Below are 24,514 nucleotides of genomic sequence, written 5' to 3'. Positions count from 1 at the left end.
ACTGGTACTGGTTTAGGAGAGAAGGAAAAGAGTAAAGGCAAACTACTGTTCTCCCTGCACGGGATCTATATCTAACTGAGACCAAAAGGGTATATTTATATGGATATTTATATGACAATTTAAAAGCATCTTAACCTCCATAATCTGTTTGCTTCGAGCAGCAACAGTGACAGAGCGATCGAGGCACCATGCTCTCTGGAACGTTCTGCTTGAGCGGAAGATACAGGCTGGTACTCTGAAAGAGGTTGGAGCGAAAGGAAAAGCAGACAATTCGTGGATAGTGAATTGGTTTCATGGAGTTAAGCAGATCGTGAACGGTGGAAAGTTGTATTTCGGACTGGCCGTGAATATAGATGTGGCTCAGTAATCGGTGCTGAGTCCATTGCTCTCTGCCGTTTAAAAAACGATTTGGTGATATATTAGTTAGCGAGGAAAGTTACCAGAAAATTACCGCATTATGTTGATCAGTTCGGCAAGTGGGCTACGGAATTATTATTTGAGTTTAATGCGGGAAAGTGCGAGTTGTTGCATTTTGGTAAGTCAAACTAGCGCAGGCCCTTCACAATGAATGGCATCCCCCTGGGGAGTGTTGGAGGATCTAGGACTGCAAGTACATAGTTCGTTGAAAGTGGGAAATGTAGGAAGGAATTGCAGATGCTAGTTTAAACCGAAAATAGACACAAACTTGTGGAGTAACTTAGCGGGAGAGGCAGCATCTCTGGACAGAAGGAATGGGTGACGTTTTCGGGTTTGGACCCTGCTTCAGACTAGTCAGGGGAAAGGAAAACGAGAGATACTGACAGCGATGTGGAGAGATATAGAACAAATTAATGAAAGGTATGCAAAAACGTAATGACGATAAAGGAAACGGGCCATTGTCAGCTGTTTGCTGGGCGAGAACGTGAACCTGGTGCGATTTGAGTGGGGGAGAGGTGGAGAGAGAGGAAGTGCAAGGGTTACATGAAGTTAGGGAAATCAACATTCATACCACTGGATTGTAATCTGCCCAATCGAAATATGAGATGCTGTTCTTCCAATTGGCCATTAGCCTCACTGACAAGGGAGGAGGTCGAGGGTATAAAGGTCAGTGTGAGAATGGGAAGGGGAATGAATGTGTTTGGCATCCGGGAGATCAGGTAGGTAAAGGCGGACTGAGCCAATGTGTTCAGCTCAACGATCGTGCAGTCTACGTTTCGTCTCGCCGATGTATGAGAATCCACATGTTGAACAACGGATAAAGTAGATGAGTTTGGAGCAGGTTCAAGTGAGCCTTTGCCTAACCTGAAAGGACCGTCGGGGTCTCTGGACAGAATCGAGGGAGGAGGTATAGTGAATGTAGACCTGCAGCACAGTGAGAAATGATCCGTCACGAAGGAGCGTGGGACTGTTCCGCCCCACCCGAGAACTGAGGACCTGCTGATCTGATTATTAGTCTGAACACGTCACCGTGCCCTGTTAGATGATGCTCAGCGGCAGAGCTGATCGCTTGCCTCTCTGCTGAAAGAACACATTCCGATGATATTTAGACGAAAGTAATAATAGCGGCGTCCTTTTGCAAAGATTGTTAATGTATCATTTTCCCAATTACTTCCGTTAACTCACGAGGATCTTTATTTGCAGCAGGTCCCTCGTTTATACTCATCGCGGTGACATCATACACCAGCCGTCAGTTTCTGATAGAAAGCGGTTTGATGTGTTTACGGTGAACCTGGTGCGAATAATACCTATCAGGATTAATGGATTTAAACGTACGCATGCCACCGGATGGACGTTTGCTTTCACCCATTGTGTGAAGTGACGTGATATCACTCAAATGAGCCATGTCCTATTTGTGCATCGGGTGAATTAACCGTCTGAGGTAACAGCTTCAAAACTAAGCATTCATCAGTGCTCACCTGAACGACTGCAGTTTCGTTCATCGTTCCTCGTGACGTGACGCGTCGTTTCTCCACTGGCTGGGCATTTGGACTTCTCAGGAGTAATGGAAAACGAATCATTTACAATCACGCATATGGAGTAATTTAGGGAGCAATGAAGGAACTTGCCGAGACGACTGAATAGCCATCAGGCGGATGAAATGCCGTGGGATCGGTAAATCCGGCTGCGGGCCACTTTGATACAAAAGGAAGAGAGATATAAAAGTGTGTAAGATTGAACTGCAGATGCTGGTTTAAACCGAAGGTAGACACAAATAACTGGAGTAACTCAGCGGGACAGGCAGCATCTCTGAAGAGAAGGAATGGGTGACGTTTCGGGTCGACACCCTTCTTCAGATATCAAAGTGTTACAATAGCAGAAAATAAGGAAAATTGAACAACTCGGCTGAGCGCCATTGTACATATTAATGACGGAGAATAACTGGGAATAGACAAAATTTGGGCCGTACGAAACCTCTTCATAATTGGTACAGAAGGCAGGGACGAATTAGTGTCCACACGTTTTCCTTGCTAACCGAGCGAAAACAATGCAATATCGGCCAATTATTCAATTGCCATTGGAACGCTGCTTAGCATCGTCTGCCGTTTTATTTGTGTACAAACAACAAAGGAGACAACATTTCAAACCCAGACCAGCATATACACCAATTACTATTTCTCACAGCGCTATTTTTTCTGAATCGCGGTGCAGCAAATGAGATCAAGAGAGCTGCGATGGCCGAGTGGTTAAGGCGTTGGACTCGAAATCCAATGGGGATTCCCCACGCAGGTTCGAACCCTGCTCGCAGCGACAGCATCTTCAGCGCCTGGTGCTGAACGACCGACTACTACTCCCAGTTTTACTTCACTCCCAACACTCCTGGTCCTTTACACCACCCGCCTCACCCGCAAAGCATTGAGCATTGTGGGTGACCCCTCCCACCCCTCCAACAGCCTCTTCACCCTCCTGCCTTCAGGGAGAAGGTTTCGCAGCCTGAGGTCAAGCACCACCCGACTAAAGAACAGTTTTTTCCACCAGGCTGTCAGGATGCTGAACTCTCTCCCCTCCCTTCCTCCTCTCTCCCCTGCCCCTATTGGACCTGGACTTTAACACCCCACACACACGCACATCCAGCACCAGACACTTTAAAAAAATTTTTTTAACGCATTTGAAGTGACTATATTTTATATTTTATGTTGATTGTTGTTTGCTGTGCCTTTTTAATTTTAACTTAGTTTTATGCACTTTGTTCCTCGGGATTGTGGGAAACGGTATTTCGATTTTCTGTCTGTGTAAGCTGGCTGAGGATTGACAATAAAATTGACTTTGACTTTGACTTTGACTTTCAGGTCTCATGATGCCTCATCTATTCCTCACCGGGTCACCCTGTTTGGTTTTGGCGATTATGAATTGGGCAGTCGCTTACCTTCGCTGTTCAAGTGATGGGAGCTGAGATAATTGTGCTGTCGATATATGTGGCGCAGATTCCCTTCGAGAGCGGAATGAAGCTCAAAACGTTCCTAGTGGGGGGACGAGCTGTTGCTCATTGGGTTGGTGCCGTCATCTTATTCAAAATTCAATGACTAAATAAGACGGAAAGGAAAATAAAACGCCATATCAGCCGCTGAACCTCGTGTACAAAAGGTAGGGGGTAGATTCACCTTGCTCCTGTCACTGAACTGTTTTTAGCCCTGGTCGTCTGCAGTTCTGACTGAACCCACCCCAATCCAGGAGCTCCCCTCTGATTCTGCCCCCTAGGAGGAAGGAATCCGCGACTTCATGGGGGACTGTCATTAGATTCTGTATCCAATGCTTTATCGAAAGCCCATCGCTACTAGGCTGAATGGATGCCAATTACACGGTTGCAGATCTCAGTGAACTAAAACGCGGAGTGAGACGCAAAACAGCGGCAAATACGAGCAGGATGCGGGCCGCTGTCAGACAGTACTGGTCATCCGAGCTGTCACACGCTGCAAGTGTTGCCGGAGATTTCAGCTACCGATAAAGCATCAAGTTTAAAGTCCGGTTACTGAAATGGCATCGGACACAGGAAGGGCCACCGCAAAATTCTGTTAAAAAGAAGTGGAGTTAGTACATCATCAGCGCCTTTGTTTCCGGAAGTAGTTCTCCAAGTGCTCGGTTTCTCCAACCCAACCATTCCTCCTTCCCCCATCGGCACTCTTTGTAACTCCAACGCATTACTTAGTCCAAGGAAGCCCAAATGATTCCATCAGTACAAGTACGGAACGGAGTGACGATCACTTTCACTGTTCCTCCGAGAGAAGCAAAACCCCTGACAAAAGTACTGTGCAAAGTGACTGGAATAGGTGAAGCCGTTTACCAAGCCGAAATTCCGTCTTTACCCGACTAGTTGTGCTGAATTGGTGTGTGATGCGTTCCTCGGTCCGTGGAATGGATGTTGGCCGGAAATGTATCTATCCAGAGTATAAAATATTTTCTCGTCTCCATAAAAATAATTCATGTATTCATGAAAATTCGATTTAAAACCTCGCTGAAGGAGTTGTTGGGCAGCAGAATAGTTGGGTCAGTGCCTCAAAATGTTCACACACTCGTACTCAAAATAAAAATACAGAATTTGCTCCAAATTCTACGGATACGTTAGAATGCCGTGAATGGAGAGGTCCCAACACACAACAATATTAATGTGCGCACAATTGTGCTCGGTTTGCCAATGCTCAGTTGAATTTTGAAATAAGCGACCACGTAAAGGGGATAAACAGTCGCACGTATTTCACGTATCAGGTCGCTCCTACGGGCGCGAACCCAAGCAATTAGTTCAGTCCGATGAAAATTCAAGAATGTTTCCTGTTTTCTTTGGCTATATATTTGTTTGACCGAATTATTTTGCATAATACAGTAGTTTGAATATAAATTGGCGACGGCGGAGATGTCCTCATTCTTTAGGAAACGGGGGTTCCCCTCTTCCATTATAGATGTGGCTCTCACTAGGGTCACCTCGATATCCCGCAGCTCCACTGTTGCCCCCCCCCCCCCCCCATTCGCAACAAGGTCTTGACCTCACCAGCCGTCGCATACAGCATATAATCCTACAACACCTCCAACGGCCACATCTTCCCATTTCCACCACTTTCTGCTTTCCGCAGAGACCGTTCCCTCTGCAATTTCCTGGTCAACTCGTCTCTTCCCACCCAAACCACCCCTTCCCTGGGTACTTTCCGCTGCAACTGCAGGAGACGCAACACCTGCCCCTTTACCTCACCCATCAGCTCCATCCAAGGACCCCGACAGTCCTTCCAGGCGAGGCAGAGGTTCGCTTGCACTTCCTCCAACCTCATTTACTGTATCCGCTGTTCCGGGTCTCTACTTCTGTACATCGGCGAGACCAAGCGCAAACTCAGCGATCGTTTCACTGAACACCTCCGCTAAGCCCGCCTGAACCTACCTGATCTACCGGTTGCTCAACACTTTAACTCCCGCTCCCATTCCCAATCTGACCTTTCTGTCCTTGGCTCCTCCTTTGTCAGAGTGAGGCCAGCGCACATTGGAGGAACAGCACCTCATATTTCACTTGGGTAGCTTACACCCCAGCTGTATGAACATTGACATCTGTAACTTCAAATAGCCCTTGCTTTCCCTCTCTCTCCATCACCCTCCCCATTCCCAGTTCTCCCACCAGTCTTACTGTCTCCGACTACATTCTATCTCTGTCCCGCCCACCCTCCTGACATCAGTCTGAAGAAGGGATTCGACCCGAAACGTCACCCATTCCTTCTCTCCAGAGATGCTGCCTGTCCCGCTGGGTTACTCCAGCATTGTGTGTCTGCCTTCAATTTAAACCAGCATCATCAGTTCTTTCCGACACATTCTTATCACAAGGCATTTTCATGATCTTAAGTAAAACACGCCTAATTTGCACAAAACGCTCCGCCATAAAATTTGAAATTTGAACTCCATCCAGGAGAAAGCTGCTCCCTTGATTCGCATCCAATCAAGTTCACAATATATTCACCGCGCACCTTTGGCATGAGGTGGTGCAGTGTATATCAGTGTGTATTGCCTATTATAAACATGGCATTTCCTGTCCAGGACCACTGGAATAACATCCCCCAAACCTGCGACCACAGCCACTAACAACATCAGGCATCGCGCTCAGCACCTGCGCCCAAGCCGCACACCGCCGTGACTTGGAGAAATTCAGCAAGCCCTGCAGCATCTGCGAAGGGAATGAATTGTCATAGTTGCGGATCAATACAGTAGAAGGGAACTAGGTCAGGAAAAAAAGACAAGGCTAGCAAGGGGGACCATATGATGCCGGGAGAGTAAACGACAAAAGAAAACAAGGGAAGACGTAACGTTCACAACAGAACAACATAACGCACTCGTTTACGTGATACTCACTAGCAGAGTGGCGCAGCGGGAGCGTGCTGGGCCCATAACCCAGAGGGCGATAGATCGAAACTATCCTCTGCTATTTAACTCGGCTTTTATTTTCCATTCCGCATTTGCCAATGGAATCCACATTTCTTTCAGATCCACAAATAAAACCGGTAAAGATGGTTAAAACGATGATAAACCAATGACAGCCGCGCGGATAACAGTGGGGATATTCCCGAGGAGCAGAGGGAATGAATGGGTCTCAGAGTGCAAAGGGGAGGGTGCAGGGGATGCACCAACATGTTGCCCGAGGTGGCGCGGATCGGTCAAAAGGCGAGACTGGAAAGATTGGGTTTATTTTCCAGGGAGCCGAGTGTGCGAGAGACCTGATTGGGGTTCACCTACTGACGAGGGGCTTCGGAAGGTCATTCCATCCCCACGCCGCGTCCACGGAAGTTGAAATCTGGATCCGACCGAGGGACGGACAGAAGATTCTGTGGCAGCAGGAGGGACTTGAGGATGGTCTGTTGCCTCCCTGGTGCCAGGGTTCAACACATCACAGACCGGCTTCAGAAAATCCTAGTGAGGGAAGGCGATCAACCTGAAGTCGTTGTGCACGTGGGCACGAATGACGTTGGGCGGAAGAGGAAGGAGGTGCTACAGCGGGAGTTTAGAGAGTTGGGAAAAGCGCTGAGAAGTAGGACGTCGAAGGTGGTTATCTCTGGACTGCTACCGGCACCTCGTGCTGGTGAGGCCAGGAACAGAGAGATAGAGGGTATGAATTTATGGCTGAGGGGCTGGTGCAGAGAGCAGGGATTTAGATTTCTGGACCACTGGGATCTCTTCTGGGCTAGGGGTGACTTGTACAAAAGGGACGGGTTGCATCTTAACAGCAGGGGGACAAACATTCTGGCAGGCAGGTTTGCTAGTGTGACACCTGTGGCTTTAAACTAAGTAGTGGGGGGGAGGGGTTAACAAATTGTGAATATGAAGATGAGGTCAAAGGGAATACAGGAGATATTGCAAAAGACTCTCGGAAGAATGGGAACAGAAGTTCTAGAGCGGAAAAGAAATTAAGGGCAGGGCCAATTGTGAACGATGTGAGAGAGGAGGTAAATACAGAAGTTAAAGTGTTGTACTTAAATGCGCGTAGTATAAAAAATAAAGTGGATGAGCTTGAGGCTCAGTTAGTCATGGGCAAGTATGATGTTGTAGGGATCACTGAGACATGGTTACAAGAGGACCAGGGCTGGGAACTGAATATTCAGGGGTACACAACGTATAGAAAAGACAGACAGGTGGGCAGAGGGGGTGGGGTTGCTCTGATGGTAAGGAATCATATTCATTCCCTTGCAAGGGGTGACATAGAATCAGGAGATGTTGAATCAGTATGGATAGAAATGAGAAATTGTAAGGGTAAAAAGACCCTAATGGGAGTTATCTATAGGCCCCCAAACAGTAGCCTCGACATAGGGTGCAAGTTGAATCAGGAGATAAAATTGGCGTGTCAAAAATGTAATGCTACGGTGGTTATGGGAGATTTCAACATGCAGGTAGACTGGGAAAATCAGGTTGGAAATGGACCCCAGGAAAGAGAGTTTGTAGAGTGCCTTCGAGATGGATTCTTAGAACAGCTTGTACTGGAGCCTACCAGGGAGAAGGCAATTCTGGATTTAGTGTTGTGTAATGATCCTGATCTGATAAGGGGACTAGAGGTAAAAGAGCCATTAGGAGGCAGTGATCACAACATGATAAGTTTTACTCTGCAAATGGAAAGGCAGAAGGGAAAATCGGAAGTGTCGGTATTACAGTATAGCAAAGGGGATTACAGAGGCATGAGGCAGGAGCTGGCCAAAATTGATTGGAAGGAGGCCCTAGCAGGGAAGACGGTAGAACAGCAATGGCAGGTATTCCTGGGAATAATGCAGAGGTTGCAGGATCAATTTATTCCAAAGAGGTGGAAAGACTCTAAGGGGAGTAAGAGACACCTGTGGCTGACGAGGGAAGTCAGGGACAGCATAAAAATTAAGGAGAGGAAGTATAACATAGCAAAGAAGAGTGGGAAGACAGAGGATTGGGACTCTTTTAAAGAGCAACAAAAGTTAACTAAAAAGGCAATACGGGGAGAAAAGATGAGGTACGAGGGTAAACTAGCCAATAATATAAAGGAGGATAGCAAAAGTTTTTTTAGGTACGTGAAGAGGAAAAAAATAGTCAAGGCAAATGTGGGTCCCTTGAAGACAGAAGCAGGGGAATTTATTATGGGGAACAAAGAAATGGCAGACGAGTTAAACCGTTACTTTGGATCTGTCTTCACTGAGGAAGATACACACAATCTCCCAAATGTTCTAGGGGCCGGAGAACCTAGGGTGATGGAGGAACTGAAGGAAATCCACATTAGGCAGGAAATGGTTTTGGGTAGACTGATGGGACTGAAGGCTGATAAATCCCCAGGGCCTGATGGTCTGCATCCCAGAGTACTTAAGGAGGTGGCTCTAGAAATAGTGGAAGCATTGGAGATCATTTTTCAATGTTCTATAGATTCAGGATCAGTTCCTGTGGATTGGAGGATAGCAAATGTTATCCCACTTTTTAAGAAAGGAGGGAGAGAGAAAACGGGTAATTATAGACCAGTTAGTCTGACATCAGTGGTGGGGAAGATGCTGGAGTCAATTATAAAAGACGAAATTGCTGAGCATTTGGATAGCAGTAACGGGATCATTCCGAGTCAGCATGGATTTACGAAGGGGAAATCATGCTTGACAAATCTACTGGAATTTTTTGAGGATGTAACTAGGAAAATTGACAAGGGAGAGTCAGTGGATGTGGTGTACCTCGACTTTCAGAAAGCCTTCGACAAGGTCCCACATAGGAGATTAGTGGGCAAAATTAGGGCACATGGTATTGGGGGTAGGGTACTGACATGGATAGAAAATTGGTTGACAGACAGAAAGCAAAGAGTGGGGATAAATGGGTCCCTTTCGGAATGGCAGGCAGTGACCAGTGGGGTACCGCAAGGTTCGGTGCTGGGACCCCAGCTATTTACGATATACATTAATGACTTAGACGAAGGGATTAAAAGTACCATTAGCAAATTTGCAGATGATACTAAGTTGGGGGGTAGTGTGAATTGTGAGGAAGATGCAATAAGGCTGCAGGGTGACTTGGACAGGTTGTGTGAGTGGGCGGATACATGGCAGATGCAGTTTAATGTAGGTAAGTGTGAGGTTATTCACTTTGGAAGTAAGAATAGAAAGGCAGATTATTATCTGAATGGTGTCAAGTTAGGAGGAGGGGGAGTTCAACGAGATCTGGGTGTCCTAGTGCATCAGTCAATGAAAGGAAGCGTGAAGGTTCAGCAGGCAGTGAAGAAAGCCAATGGAATGTTGGCCTTCGTAACAAGGAGTTGAGTATAGGAGCAAAGAGGTCCTTCTACAGTTGTACCGGGCCCTGGTGAGACCGCACCTGGAGTACTGTGTGCAGTTTTGGTCTCCAAATTTGAGGAAGGATATTCTTGCTATGGAGGGCGTGCAGCGTAGGTTCACTAGGTTAATTCCCGGAATGGCGGGACTGTCGTATGTTGAAAGGCTGGAGCGATTGGGCTTGTATACACTGGAATTTAGAAGGATGAGGGGGGATCTTATTGAAACATATAAGATAATTAGGGGATTGGACACATTAGAGGCAGATAACATGTTCCCAATGTTGGGGGAGTCCAGAACAAGGGGCCACAGTTTGAGAATAAGGGGTAGGCCATTTAGAACGGAGATGAGGAAGAACTTTTTCAGTCAGAGGGTGGTGAAGGTGTGGAATTCTCTGCCTCAGAAGGCAGTGGAGGCCAGTTCGTTGGATGCTTTCAAGAGAGAGCTGGATAGAGCTCTTAAGGATAGCGGAGTGAGGGGGTATGGGGAGAAGGCAGGAACGGGGTACTGATTGAGAGTGATCAGCCATGATCGCATTGAATGGCGGTGCTGGCTCGAAGGGCTGAATGGCCTACTCCTGCACCTATTGTCTATTGTCTATTGTCTATTGACCCGATGTGTGGGTGGTGGGAATTCTCACAGTGTTTATGTATCTCTCGCCCTTGAATCACCAAGGCATTGAAGATGGAGTCGGTACTGTTAAACGCGTTCAGTGCGGATGGATACCTGATGGTCGGTATGGATATTTGGGACCGAAAGGCCTGTTTCTGCGCTGTTTATGCTACATTTCTCAGTGCAGAAGTCTATGTCGGAATGAAGGGGGAGCGAGGGGAGAGATTCCACGGGCGAAACTTAGAAAGACAGCTAGCGAGGAGGAGATTAGCGTTACTCGGTGTGAATTGATCGCATTGTCGTGTTGGGATGTGTCCGAGGTTGCTCTGGGAATCTGCAACAGAATGAGAACAGGAATCTGCGCTGATCCGCTGATGGATTTACCAAATGGCGATGGAATCGCATTCAAAGGGAGCGAAAGATCCTAGAGGATTTAAGCAGTTGCACGTGAATTTGCCGTAACAGTCCTCTCTGCCCATCGAGCTCTGCACAAATCGTGTTCTGTATGAAGTTCGTTTCTATCAGTTCCAATGTTAGAGAAGTAAAATTGCTCAAATTGCGATGGCCGGGAATCGAACCCGGGTCAACTGCTTGGAAGGCAGCTATGCTCACCACTATACCACCATCGCTGTGAGGTGACGCAGGATATTCGGGTGCCGAATGGTCTCCAGCACCATATGGCTTTTGTGTCTTGATGATCAGTCCCCGCGCTCTTTCCTGACGGATCATTTCTCACACTTGCAGTTCCAGCTGTACTGATACCTCCTCCCTCGACTCTGTCCAGGAACCCCGACAGTCCTTTCAGGTTAGGCGAAGGTTCACTTGCACTTCCTCCAAACTCATCCATTGTATCCGTTTTTCAACATGTGGACTCTTATACATCGGCAAGACCAAAAGTAGACTGGGCGATCGTTCCGCTGGACACCTTCGCTCTGTCCGCCTGGACCTACCTGATCTCCGGGTTGCCAAACACGTTAATTTCCCCTTCCTATTCCCACATTGACCTTTCTGTCCTAGGCCTCCTCCATTGTCAGAGTGAGGCTAATCATATTTCCCTTGGGCATCTTACAACTCAGTTGTATGAATATTGATTTTTCTAACAAAGTAACCCCTGCACTCCCTCTCTCTCCATCCCTTCCCCACGGAAGTCGCACCGGGTTCCCGTTGTCACCTCGCAATGGCCTGTTTCCTTTATCATCGTTACTTTTTTGCATTCATTTGTTCTATACATCACTGCCTATATCTCCCGTTTTGCTTTCCCCTGATTAGTCTGAATAAGGGCCTCGACCCGAAACATCCCCCATTCCTTCTCTCCAGAAATGCTGTCTGTCCCGCTGAGTTACTCCGGCATTGTGTGTCCACGGTTTAAATCAGCATCTGCAATTCCTTCCTACACATCCCAGTTTCAAGGAACTGTGTACTTCCAATCCTAGATCCTTATGTTCTACAATACTCCCCAGGGGCCTGCCATTCACTGTTCGGGACCTGCGCTAGTTTAACTTACCAAAATGCACCAGCTCGCACTTTCCTGCATTAAACTCAAATAATAATTCCCCAGCCCAATTGCCGAACTGGTAAGGTACTGCTGTAATTTTCTATTGAAGAATAACTGCAGATGCTGGTTCAAATCGAACGTATCACAAAATGCTGGAGTAACTCAACGGGTCAGGCAGCGTCTCATGAGAGAAAGAATGGGTGACGTTTCGGGTCCAGACCCTTCTTCAGAATGATGTCAGGGGAGGGGTTGGAACAAATATAGGATGTAGTGGGAGACGGGAAGACAGTGGGAGAACTAGGAAGGGGGAGGGTAAAGGGAGGGACAGAGAAACTATCTGATGTTGGAGAAATCAATGTTCATACCGCTGGGGTATAAGCTGCCCAAGCGAAATATGAGATGCTGTTCCTCCAATTTGTGGTGGGCCTCACTATGACAATGGAGGACGCCCATGACAGAAAGGTCAGACTGGGAGTGGGAGGGGGAGTTGAACTGCTCAGCCACCGGGAGATCGGGTTGGTTAAGGCAGACTGAGCGAAGGTGTTGAGTGAAACGATCGCCGAGCCTGCGTTTGGTCTCGCCGATGTAGAGAAGTTGACACCTGGAACAGCGGATACAATAGATGAGGTTGGAGGAGGTACAGGTGAACCTCTGCTTCACCTGGAAAGACTGTTTGGGTCCTTGGATGGAATCGAGGGGTAAGTAAAGAGACAGGTGTTGCATCTCCTGCGGTTACTGGGGAAAGTACCTGGGGAGGAGGTGGTTTTGGGTTGGCAACGGACGAGGGGGCCAGGTTGTTACGGAGGGAACAGTTTCTACAGAAAGCAGAAAGAGGAGGAGATGGGAAAATGTGGCCAGTAGTGGGATCCCGCTGGAGGTGACGGAAATTTTGGAGGATAATTTGTTGCATACGCTGGCTGATGGGGTGGTAGGTGAGGACAAGGGGGACTCTATCCTTGTTACGAATGGGGATAGGGGGTGCAAGAACGGAGATGCGGGATATAGAGGAAGCCCTAGTGAGAGCCGTATCTATAATGGAAGAGGGGAACCCCCGTTTCTTAAAGAATGTGTACCTCTGATGGCCTAGTATGAAACATCTCAACCTGGGTGCAGATGTGGCGTAGATGGAGGCATTGGGAGAAGGGGATAGAGTTTTTACTGGAAACAAGGTGGGAAGAAGTGTAATCAAGATAGCTGTGGGAGTCAGTAGGTTTGTAGAAGATGTCAGTCACTAGTCTGTCTCCTGTGATGGAGATGGCGAGATCCAGCAACGGTAGGGAGATGTCGGAGATAGTCCAAGTATATTTAAGAGCAGGATGGAAATTAGTGGTGAAATTTACGATGTCTGTGAGTTCTGCATGGGTACAAGAGGTAGCACCAATGCAGTCGTCAATGTAGCGGAGGTAGAGTTCGGGATGGGGCCAGTGTACGCCTGGAACCGGGATTGTTCGACGTACCCTAGGGAGGCGTAACTAGGGCCCATGTGAGTGCCCATAGCTATGCCTCTGATTTGGAGAAAGTGGGAGGAGTCAAAGGAGTAGTTGTTGAGGGTAAGAGCCAGCTCTGCTAGGCGGAGGAGAGTATTGGTAGATGGAGATTGGCTAGTTCTATGGTCGAGGAAGAAACGGACGGCTTCACGACCATCCTTGTGCGGGATGGAGGTGTAGAGTGATGGACATCCATGGTAAAGATGAGGGAGTGGCGGCCTGGAAACCGGAAGTTATTGAGGAGACGGAGAGCATGTGAGGTGTTTTGGACATAGGTGGGTAGGGATTTCACGGTGGGGAGGGGGGGGGGGGGGGATAGGATAGAGTCGAGATAGGTGGAAATTAATTCGTTGGGACATGAACAGGCAGAAACAATGGATCTGCCAGGACAGTTCTGTTTGTGGATTTTAGGGAGAAGGTAAAATCGGGCGGTGCGGGGCTGGGGAATGATAACGCTGGAGGCATTATCCCTCATCCACGCCTTCATCACCTCCCGTCTGGACTACTGCAACTACTACTCTATGGCGCACCCTCAAAAATCATCAGTAAACTTCAATACATTCAAAACTCCGCTGGCCGTCTACTCACCCACACCCCGATCCGTGACCATATCACCCCGTCCTTTACAAACTCCACTGGCTCCCCATCCCCCAGAGAATCCAGTACAAAATCCTCCTCATAACCTACAAAGCCCTCCATAACCTGGCCCCATCCTACCTGACTGACCTCCTCCACAGGCACACTCCCACCTGCACCCTCCGCTCTGCCGCTGCCAATCTCCTATCCCCCCACATCCGGACCAAACTCAGATCCTGGGGGGACAGGGCTTTCTCCATCGCTGCTCCCACCCTATGGAACTCACTACCCCAAACCGTCAGAGACTCCTCCACACTCACCACATTCAAAACATCACTGAAGTCTCACCTGTTCAGTACTGCCTTCAACCACTGAAGGTCACCTCACCTTCTGTCTCCTTTCTCTGTTCGTTTACTTATTTATCTATTTATTCACTTCCCTATGTTCTCTAAATCCCTGTAAAGCGTCTTTGAGTATATGAAAAGCGCTATATAAATGTAATGCATTATTATTATTATTATTATTATTACAGGGCAGAGCGCCGGAATTGGTGAGATCAGTGATAGTGTAAGTGATTAAGGTCTGGTGCTCGTCAGTGGGGTCATGGTCCAAGGAGAAGTAGGAGGAGGTGTCAGAGAGTTGTCGTCTGGCGTCAGTCCGGTAGAGGTCAGCGCGCCAGACTACCACGGCACCTGATCACCCCTCTTCCTGCTGCTCTCGAATGTAAAATGCCCGAGCCTGCCCAACCTTTCTGTACAACGCAGACCCTTAACCTCTGGCAACATTCTCGTGAATCTTCTCTGCACTCTTCCCATCGTGACAATATCATTGAAGACAAACTACAGAAAGATGGTAAAGCAACAGTGTTGGCGTAGTGGGCAAATGTAACTTCCCCAATACTCAAGAGACATGCTCAGTACAAAAGACATGGAAGGGGTAGAATGTATTTATTTTATTTGATACATCCAAGAAAGTTTCCTGAAACAGTATCTGGATAGTGCAACTCGAGGAGGGATCAGACTGGACCATGTACGGAGAAACAAATACGGCCAGATGACTGGTGTTTCAGTGGATAATATTGTCCGTACCGTCAGCACATACGTACTTTAAGATAGTCATGAGTAAAGATAAGTCTGGATCTTGGGGTAAGGTATTGGGGTAAGCCATTAAGAGCAGGAGCTAGCGAGAAACAAAATGAGAGAATATTATTAGATAGGTCCACATGCGAGTCGATTAAAGTGTAGTTGTCCAGAATTCAGTTCCAGTATAGTCCTGGAAGGAGGAAGGATGAGGAGGCAAGTTAATGGAACTTTAAATGACCAAGGACCGTGCAAATTTGATCAATACGTCAAAGAATGTTCATATAATGTAGAGACAGATGAATTCAGACGGGTAACTTGATTAGGAAGCAAGCAAGAAAAAAACAAGTCAGCAGTTAGAAGGGTCAAAAGTTCCCGTGAAATGTCACTGACGTCGGATTAAAGAAAATCCCAAGGCTTTTTGTACGGAGTTGGACCGTTGTGTGGACCGTGCTGAAACTATCACTCCGCACCGTGTTGCTCCGCGTTATAAATGCGGCACCTGACCATGACGCAATAAGACAGAATACAATGCATCTGGAGAAGTTTGCGAGAGTGTTCGGAATTATGTCAGATTGATTTAAACATCGGAGAAAGCAAAGACGATGGCGCACCTTTATCGTGGTGGTATCGACTTGCTGGGCCCAGAACAGGTGAGGCTCGCGGTGGATGAGCGTGAGGGGGGAGGGGAAGACAATGAGGACCCGGCTTGGGGGGACCGCCGTGAGGGATGGTGGGAGAACAAGGGGGACCCGGTGTGGGGGAGGGGGGAACTTTAGTTTAGATTCCTCTGCCCATGGGATAAGTCTGCATTGGTTTGTTTCTTTGTTCATTTGTTCCGGTGAAGGCGCTTGTCTTTGTCTTTTTGTTTTCACTTTGAATTTCAAGTTATTGTGCACCTTGTGTGTTGTGAGTGTCGGCAGACCAATTTCCTTCCGGGGATGAATAAAGTTTTATCGTATCGTATCGGATGTATCGCATCCAAGATGTTAACGCCAGGAATTTGATGCCATTACTTCCCTTCATCATCGAACCTCAATCTAAATAGATGCTGCTAAATTAGATCACTGGACACTGGATGCGGTGGGCCTGATTCTGTCTTAAACAACTTTGATTATTTAATCAAACAATGACTTGCAATATAGACCCGCGGTGCCTCTAAGAGGGGAATTTTCTGAGCGTTCGCTGGAGACAGAGGCACCTTCAGTGATTGATTGGAACCAGGCCCATCCACGAGATCCACGCGGGAAGCGGTGGGCGGCGGACTCTGGGCCTGCGGCTGATTGGGTCATTCATTGAGTGGCGGTAAAACAGCGCCGGGTGAAAAAGGAGGAGTTGGCTCTAGTGAATCACTGACCCGGAGACTTGGCGCGTTGAGATGGACGGGTTATGGGCACTTTGTTTGGCTTTTACTGCAATCTATTCAGCGCAGCCGCCCTCTCTGCATCTCCCGGCCGATAAATGTTGACTGTCTCCTCAATTCCGCAAAGACTGCGGGTTTGTGGGGATTTCTGGCCGCGAGTGCGTGCAGAGAGGCTGCTGCTTAGATGCAGATAGTGCGCATATTCAGCCGTGTTTCTATTCACTTGACAACCTGCCGGGTGCGTATCTTTCTGGTTACTGTGTTCCGGGGATTCGCCGATCTCTTTAATCCTGATACTCGCGGGTATCAAAGTCAATCACTAGTTGATCGAGACTCCTCCCGTCTGGAGCGGGTTACATTGTTCACCGCTGAAACGTAGAATTCTGATCGTATTTTAATCATTCTGTGCCGGTGCTTTCCCGCTGTTTGGGATCAGTCATGTTACCGTGGAGGATGGAAAGGGAGGGGCTGGGGCTGAGCGCCCCTTTGTTACTACACGCCAGCCCCCAGCCCCAAATCAATAGACACCGGCAGACCAACCGCATCTCTGCGGGGCAGGGAGCTGGTCACATGGGTTTACATTGGAGAACGTGTAGATGGGAGCTATGGTTTGTGACTTGTTGTCCCGGGTCTCGACTCTACCGTGCATTATCTAACAGCCTTTCATTGCCCATTCCACAGTGTGCACAAAGGACGGGCAGATTCTGGTCGCTATCGCCAAGGATGTGACGCTGCCCCCTGTAAACCTGAGCACGGTGTACGTGAAGAATGGGTCCGGAGCCGAGTGCCGTCCCACCGCCGTCTCTGCAGATGTTGTGCTCTTCCAGTTCGCGCTCACCGAGTGTGGCACCACGCAGCGGGTAGGTGTTGGGGTGGGGGTCATGACAGGCGCCAGCGCAGGCACTGATGGTCTTTTGTTTCATGTAGATGTACGGAGGGGAGGTGGTTTATGAAACGGACGTGTTGGGACAGTTTGAGATCGTGCATGGAGCTCTGTCCTCGGTGAGCCGGGAAAGTCCGTTCAGGTGAGTTTGGGAACGGCTTATGCGGCGAGTGGGTGGTGAGGAGCCGGGTCGGCAAGTGTCCGTTCTCTTTCAGGCTCCACGTGCAGTGCAGTTACGGGGGAAGCCAGGAGTCCGAGCTGCAGGTGACGCCCCGTATAGACTCGCTTACTCCGCCACGTCCTGCCAATGAGACCGCCCCCCTTCTTCTGGAGCTGCGAATAGCGAGAGGTAGCGAGTGTTCTGTTGCTCAGTATCCAACTCCAGGCTCTCTGCAAATACATACTGGCCGCCCTTTCTCTTTCTCTCTGCAGATGGCAGATACCGGAGCTGGTACGTGGCCAATGACTACCCGATCGTCAGTGTGCTGCGGGACCCCGTGTTTGTGGAGGTTCGTGAGCTGAACCGCAACGACCCGACCCACGACCCGACCCTTGTGGTGGTTCTCGATGACTGCTGGGCGACCCCAGGGCCCGAGCCTTATCCGGGGCTCCGCTGGGACCTCCTGGTGAACAGGTGAGGGTCAGGGACCGTGAGTCAGATTGGGGAAGCCATTGGTGAGTGAGGCCCGCTGAGGATCCTCACGCTGTCTTTCTCTATTGAACCCTCTGTTCCTCTGTCGCAGGTGCCCGTTTGTTGGTGACAACTACAAAACCCGCCTGGTCCCCGTGAGCGCCGCTTCCCACCTGCGCTTCCCAACGCACCATCAGCAGTTTGTAGTCAGCAGTTTTACTTTCTGGGACCGCGTTTCGGCCCGGGCTCTATGCGGAGAGGTGAGTTTCCGGCGGTTTTGCGCGGGCGCTCACTTGGCTGCGCTGCTTTCCCGCGTCTTTGGAACAGTGGGGCGGCCCCTGTTCCCCATTGACTGGAGAAGCATTGACCTTGGGCCGTGGCACTGACCATCCCACACTCTCCCTCTCCAGGTTTACTTCCACTGTAGAGCTGAGGTTTGCTTTCCCTCCCACCGTGAGAACTGCGCGGCTTCCTGCAGCCCCAGTAAGTACATCTGACGGCGGGAGGGGGTCGTTGATCAGTTTTCGTTGATTGCCCGCCCCTATTCCCCCTCAAGTGCAGTGAACGGTCGTGATTCGTCCGCTTCCCTCGGCTGTTCAGGGTTTAAACCGGTCCTCGGAGGAACTGCGATATTGGTAAATAGGAATGGGGCGGAAGCAGTGCGGGAACCTACTCCTTGACTGGTGGCTTTTGTTCGCGTACCGGGGGTCAGCAACTGCGTCGCCGATGCACAACGTGACCAGCGTGCGCGGTGGTTGAGGGAATGTCTGAGGCCCGCGGTCAGTTGCCGGAGATACTGACAGCCTTCTTTTTGTTGGTGAGGACGTTATTCGATGCAATTGGTTACCCATGGCGGGCGGTGGAAAGACTAAGATGACAGTTTTCGGGTAGAATTTACAGCCTCGCGTTTGTTGGTGGCGGGAGGTAACGTCGGTGAATGAACCAACATTCACAGCGCCCCAGACGTTGGTCGGACGATCGGGTGATGTTTTGTACCCGCACTCGCTCCCTGTCGGGCCGGACTGTTCGGCCCATTGGAGTAGATTATCGGAGATAAGGTCCAGCTATGGCCCTAGGAGTGGCCGAATCTGGTGGCGGCCGGGGCTCGCGATATTGACTACGAGAGTGGTCTTAGATCTCAGCGTCTTCTGCAGTGTGGAGGTGCTGTGAAGCTGTTAATTTTAGACCTAAACGGCGTTCTGCCTCGGCTCTTTCCCCCACCTGGAGAACCGACTGACCGTTGACCGGGCAACTGTGGTAAACTATGCTCCCTCTTGTCTTATCCCATCCCCCAGAAAGTCGAAGAAGCGCAGAGGAGCCGGCTGGGATCTTGGTGACGGCCGCTGTTCCCATCATTCTCTTGGAAGACGAGGAGCGTTTGACTGCTGGGCTCCCCCAGCAGGAGGAAGGTAAAGGAGGTGGTTGTAACTGGCAAGGGCGCGAGTTCCTGGAGCCGCTCTAACCCTGTCTTGTTCCCACAGACGCTGCTGCTGATGTTCCGTCCCTTGTCCTTCCTGGAATTGCGGCCGTGACGGCGCTGCTCTCCGTGGCTCTATTGGTCGGCACTGTGGCTCTATGGAAACGGGAGATTGGTGTGAGGGCGGGTTGTGTGGGCAGCTCCCTGGAACTGTAGGTGGCTGTTGGAGAATAAACTGCCGCTGTCACTGACCCCCGCTCTCGTTTCTTTTTTATTCGCAGCGCTTTGCTCCGCATTCCAGTGTGTTGTTGGTGATTATAGTCGATGGCAGCGTCTGCAGATCAGCACCAAACTTTCGGCTCCGATTGCATCAGAATTCAGTCGGTCGAACTCTGTTCCACTTGTCGGAGTGTGTCGGGCAATTGCCTGACTGAGGGTTACTCTTTGGTCGGGCCGTTTGATGGCGGCTCCATCTGAGATCATGGAGATATTTGCTAAATGGCTTTGCATTCTGTCATCTTAGTACACTGAGCATCGGCTTTCCCGGCGGTCAAGATTTTCGGGTCAATGACGGCAGTGGTTCACATATGTGGTTAGAGAGCGAATAAAGTTTAGAAATGGTATGTGGACTGGATTTGATAATCGGGAATGCGCGGTTACTGGACTGTTCTAGCAAACAATGGGCAATGAAACAATTAAATTCCAGATTTGTTGCGCTCATTCTATCTCTGTTGCTGGGGCGAAGGCATTCCGTACATTGGCCTTCAACATTCGAGGCAATTAGCATGGAATTTAGGACGTCGTTAGTTGTAGAAGACGTTGTTGATACCTCACCCTGAACATAGGATCCCCCCAGGGTTGCGTCCTTAGCCCCCCACTGTACCCCTGTACACACATGACTGTGGGGCCAGGTTCAGCTCAAACTCGATCATCAAGTTTGCTGATGACACTGTGGTGTTGGGCCGGATCTCCGACAACGATGAGAAGGCCTACCGGGAGGAGGTGGCTGATTTGGCACTCTGGTGTCAGGACAATAGCCTCCTTGAATGTCACTAAAACGAAGGAGCTGATTGTGGACTTTAGAAGGGCTAAACATCCAAGGACGTACACGCCACTGGAGATAAATGGGTCTACTGTGGATAGGGTGAGCAGTATTAAATACTTGGGAGTCCGCATCACAGAGGATCTGACATGGGCAATGCACATTGCCGCACTGGTGGGTAATCACATTAGACAGCTGAGGAAATTCAGAGTGTCTCTGAGGATCCTTCATTGCTTCTACACTGGGGCTGTAGAGAGCATCCTGTCCGGCAACATTAGTCTGGTTTGGGAACCGCTCTGCCCAGGACAGGATGGCCCTGCAGAGAGTAGTGCGTTCGGCAGGGCCTATACATCAGGAGTAGGCTCTGCAGGTCCTATACATCAGGAGGTGCAGATCCAGAGCAAGTAAGATTATGAGGGACCCCTGCCACCCCAGTAACGGACTGTTCCAGATGCTACGGTCAGGCAAACGCCTCCGCTGTCACGCAGTGAAAACGGAGAGGATGAGACGGAGTTTCTTCCCACACGCCATCAGGACTGTCAACTTTTATAACTCCAGTTTTCAAACCTTTTAAACACGTACTTGTGGTCCTTCCAGGGTCATAACAAAGGTATAACAGATACCAGATCACGAAGTACAACAGGACCTCATAATTCGTTTGGGTAGTTTACACCCCAGTGGTATGAACATTGATTTTTCTAACTTCAGATAGTCCCTGTTTTTGCTCTCTTTCCCCTCCCCCTTCCCAGTTTTCCCACCGGTCTTCCTATCTCTGACTACATTCTATCTTTGTCCCGCCCACTCCCCTGACATTAGTCTGAAGAAGGGTCTCGACCCGAAGCGTCACCCATTCCTTCCCCGAGATGCTGCCTGAACCGTTGAGTTACTTCAGCATTTTTTGTCTACCTGTGGTTCCATATCCATGTTCTCCAGGAATGCCTCCTCACCTGCTGAGTTATTCCGGCACTTTCATATTCCAATAATTGCTCCACTAATGAAGTTGTACCAGCTGACCTTTAATTGCAAGGTGTTTTCCTTTCTCATGTTTTATCCCACGGGACGTCAGCATCCCGCACTCAGCACCGGAAAGGACGACAAACGACAGCATTCGGGGCTTTCTGCTGTATTAAACAGCAGCGGCCACTGCACCAGATCGGCGCCAATTCCCAGTCCGCAGAGTGATCCGGACAGGACGCGGGGCAGTGGGAGCGGCCTCTGATTGGTGCAGCGAGGGATTGTGACGTTCCCCCTCAGATATCCAATCAGAGCGGTTAAGGGGAGGTGTAATTATTCATGTCTCCCACCATCCAATGACGATCCGCTCCTGCTCCATCCTTCATTAGCATAGGGCGACGCGCTGCTTATTTAATCCGCGCTCCGAGCGGCTTCTGGTCACTTCTGTGTTTGAAATCCACCGAGGAAATGCCTGAGACGTCGAAAGCAGCTGCCAAGAAGGGCGCAAAGAAAGCTTTGCCGAAACCTACAGGGAAAGCGGGCAAGAAGCGCAGGAGGTCGAGGAAGGAGAGTTACGGCATCTACATCTACAAAGTGATGAAGCAGGTTCACCCCGACACTGGCATCTCCTCCAAGGCCATGAGTATCATGAACTCGTTCGTCAACGATATTTTCGAGCGCATCGCAGGCGAGGCTTCCCGCCTGGCCCATTACAACAAGAGATCTACCATCAGCTCCCGAGAGATTCAGACCGCCGTGCGCCTGCTTCTTCCCGGGGAGCTGGCCAAGCACGCCGTGTCGGAAGGGACAAAGGCGGTGACCAAGTACACCAGCTCCAAGTAAAGATCCACACATTGTTGACAAAATACCGAAAACCCAACGGCTCTTTTAAGAGCCACCCACATTCTCGCAGAAAGAGTTGTCCTAATGTTTCGACATTGAATCGCAGCAGAATTGTTTCAGGATATTTTTGTTAGGCAAATTATTTCACATTATGTTTAGTGATGAAATGTTACAATACGCGGGATATTCCCGGTATCCACGTTACGTTCCTGTCCATTAAACAGAAGTAAAACTACTTCACGTTTGCTTGTCCCAGTCACCATAAGTTGTGCCCACGGGCAGCTGATTAGTGCTGTTGTTTTATTTATTATGGGTATTACGGTTTATTAACTCCTGTCTTCATCTCTGTAACTGTTCCAAATTGCATTTCTACTTGGCAATTCGTTCATAGTCTTTCAAGGAGGAACTTTTCACACTGTAGCCCAAGCTCCGACTTTTGTGAAAAGGGACCAGACGATAATCCGACACCGTTTACCAGGTGACCGATCGCTAATTGATGCCGAAAATCTTTTTTTGTGATCGGTTGCCGGCCCAAATAAATCGTAAATTTACTGGGTTGTGCCGTATTGCTCGGGGTTCAAGGTGGTCAATAATCAAGAATGTTTAATTATCAAATATGCCGTCAACGGAACTATGGAATTCTTACTCACAGCAGTATAATTAACATCTTAACACAATACACTTACATAAAAAATGATAAACAGAAAAGCAATGATTATGTGATGTAACAAATTGTATTGACATCCAGATTTATAGTTTGGCGGGCTATTTCAAAGTTCTGGTTTTAGAGGGAGTGGCAGTTATTTTCATCGCTTTTGTTGCGGGTTTTGATTGGTAGAAAAAACAGTTCAATGATTGGGTTATTCTTTTGACCAATGAGATCAGGTGCTTTTTCACCAATCATCAGCGGTTCACTGGATTCCTCAAAAATGTACAAGAAGGGCGAGTCTGTGATCATTTTCTCATTCTGCGTGTGCAAGATTCGGGAGATGTCTGGACGAGGAAAAACCAGCGGCAAAGCTCGGGCCAAGGCCAAGTCTCGCTCCTCCCGGGCCGGATTGCAGTTCCCGGTTGGCCGTGTACACAGGCACCTGAGAAAGGGCAACTATGCTCAGCGTGTTGGTGCCGGAGCCCCGGTCTATCTGGCTGCTGTGCTCGAGTATCTGACGGCAGAAATCCTCGAACTGGCCGGCAATGCGGCCCGGGACAACAAGAAGAGCCGCATCATCCCCAGACATCTGCAGCTGGCTGTCCGCAACGACGAGGAGCTCAACAAGCTGCTGGGAGGGGTGACCATCGCTCAGGGCGGTGTGCTGCCTAATATTCAGGCCGTGCTGTTACCCAAGAAAACTGGCGGAGCGAGCAAGTAAGCGGGAGAAATTGAACATAGTAACCCAAAGGCTCTTTTCAGAGCCACTCACCATGTCTGTGGAAGGGCTAATCTTTCGCGACTATGCTTCGAGCGGGAGAAGTGTTCATTGTCGTTGTCGAAAACCGACCCTGCACATTGAGTTGTGTATACAGTGAGGTAGCGGTAGACCAACTGCCTTGCAGCGCCAGAGACCCGGTTTCAATCCTGACTAGGGTTGCTTGCCTGTACGCAGTTTGTCCATTCTCCCCGTTTTCTTCAACATTCAAAAGACGTTAATTGGCATAATGTAAATGTACAAAAAAATCCCATGTGTAGGATCGTGTTCATGTGGGGATTGCTGTTCGCTGCTGACTAGCTGGCCCTTAGGGCCTGTTTCCGCGCTGTACCTCTAAACTAAACATGAAACAGCGGTTGACTGATGCGGAAAGGTAAGTTTTGGCAGATATTCTTACAACAATAATGTCCCCTAATCTATAGTTCAGCCTATTTGGAGGTTGTTGTGTACGGAAGGGTAGTGTGTGGTTTTTGGGATGTAGGAGCTCCTGAACCTAGATATTACAGTTTTCAGGCTCCTGTATCACTTTCTTAATGGCAGGTGTGAAATAAGGGCATAGGGTGTGAAATAAGGGTGGTGTGGGTATTTGCAAGCTGCCTTTTTGAGGTAGCAACTGTTGTAGATTCCTTTGATGGGGCAGGTGATTGACTGGGAGTGTTTACCAGTTTTTGCAATCTTGTTCATTCCTGGGCGTTCGATTTGCCGAACTAGGCAGTGATGCAGCCAGTGATAGAGATATGCTCTCTACTGTACACCTGTAGAGGTTCATGAGATTATTCATTGACATACAGAATCTCCTCAATCTTCTATGGAAGTAGAAACATTGATAGGCTTTACTTATGATTGCATCTAAGTGCTGGACCCAGGTCAGACCTACAAAGATGTCCAGTCCCACGAATGTCCAGCTTTGACTCTCCACCACTGTCCTGCGATGAAGGCAAATTCATGGATCTTTATTTTTCCATTCCAAAGTCCACAATCAGTTCCCTTGGTCTTATTGACTGAAGTGT

At 49.0% G+C, this 24,514-nt stretch overlaps 2 protein-coding genes and 3 non-coding genes across 5 annotated transcripts; 4 read left to right on the top strand and 1 right to left on the bottom strand.

Moving 5' to 3' along the window:
* The first annotated feature begins 2,645 nt into the window (after positions 1 to 2,645).
* trnas-cga (transfer RNA serine (anticodon CGA)) lies at positions 2,646 to 2,727 on the top strand. The gene has a single exon. It is a non-coding gene; the product is annotated as a tRNA-Ser (tRNA).
* A 3,571-nt stretch (positions 2,728 to 6,298) lies between these two features.
* trnam-cau (transfer RNA methionine (anticodon CAU)) lies at positions 6,299 to 6,370 on the top strand. Its single transcript has one exon. It is a non-coding gene; the product is annotated as a tRNA-Met (tRNA).
* Positions 6,371 to 10,864: 4,494 nt separating this feature from the next.
* Positions 10,865 to 10,936, bottom strand: trnag-ucc (transfer RNA glycine (anticodon UCC)). The gene has a single exon. It is a non-coding gene; the product is annotated as a tRNA-Gly (tRNA).
* A 10,718-nt stretch (positions 10,937 to 21,654) lies between these two features.
* LOC144609375 (histone H2B 1/2-like) lies at positions 21,655 to 22,077 on the top strand. The gene has a single exon (XM_078427832.1). It carries the CDS (start codon positions 21,703 to 21,705, stop codon positions 22,075 to 22,077), a length of 375 nt encoding a protein of 124 aa, XP_078283958.1. The 5' UTR covers positions 21,655 to 21,702.
* Positions 22,078 to 23,039: 962 nt separating this feature from the next.
* LOC144609376 (histone H2AX-like) lies at positions 23,040 to 23,447 on the top strand. The gene has a single exon (XM_078427833.1). It carries the CDS (start codon positions 23,067 to 23,069, stop codon positions 23,445 to 23,447), a length of 381 nt encoding a protein of 126 aa, XP_078283959.1. The 5' UTR covers positions 23,040 to 23,066.
* The last annotated feature ends 1,067 nt before the right edge of the window (positions 23,448 to 24,514 follow it).

Source organism: Rhinoraja longicauda, chromosome 34 (genome assembly GCF_053455715.1).
Source record: "Rhinoraja longicauda isolate Sanriku21f chromosome 34, sRhiLon1.1, whole genome shotgun sequence".
In the NCBI taxonomy this organism is placed as follows: Eukaryota; Metazoa; Chordata; class Chondrichthyes; order Rajiformes; family Arhynchobatidae; genus Rhinoraja; species Rhinoraja longicauda.
This window is presented reverse-complemented; position numbering and strand designations above follow the sequence as displayed.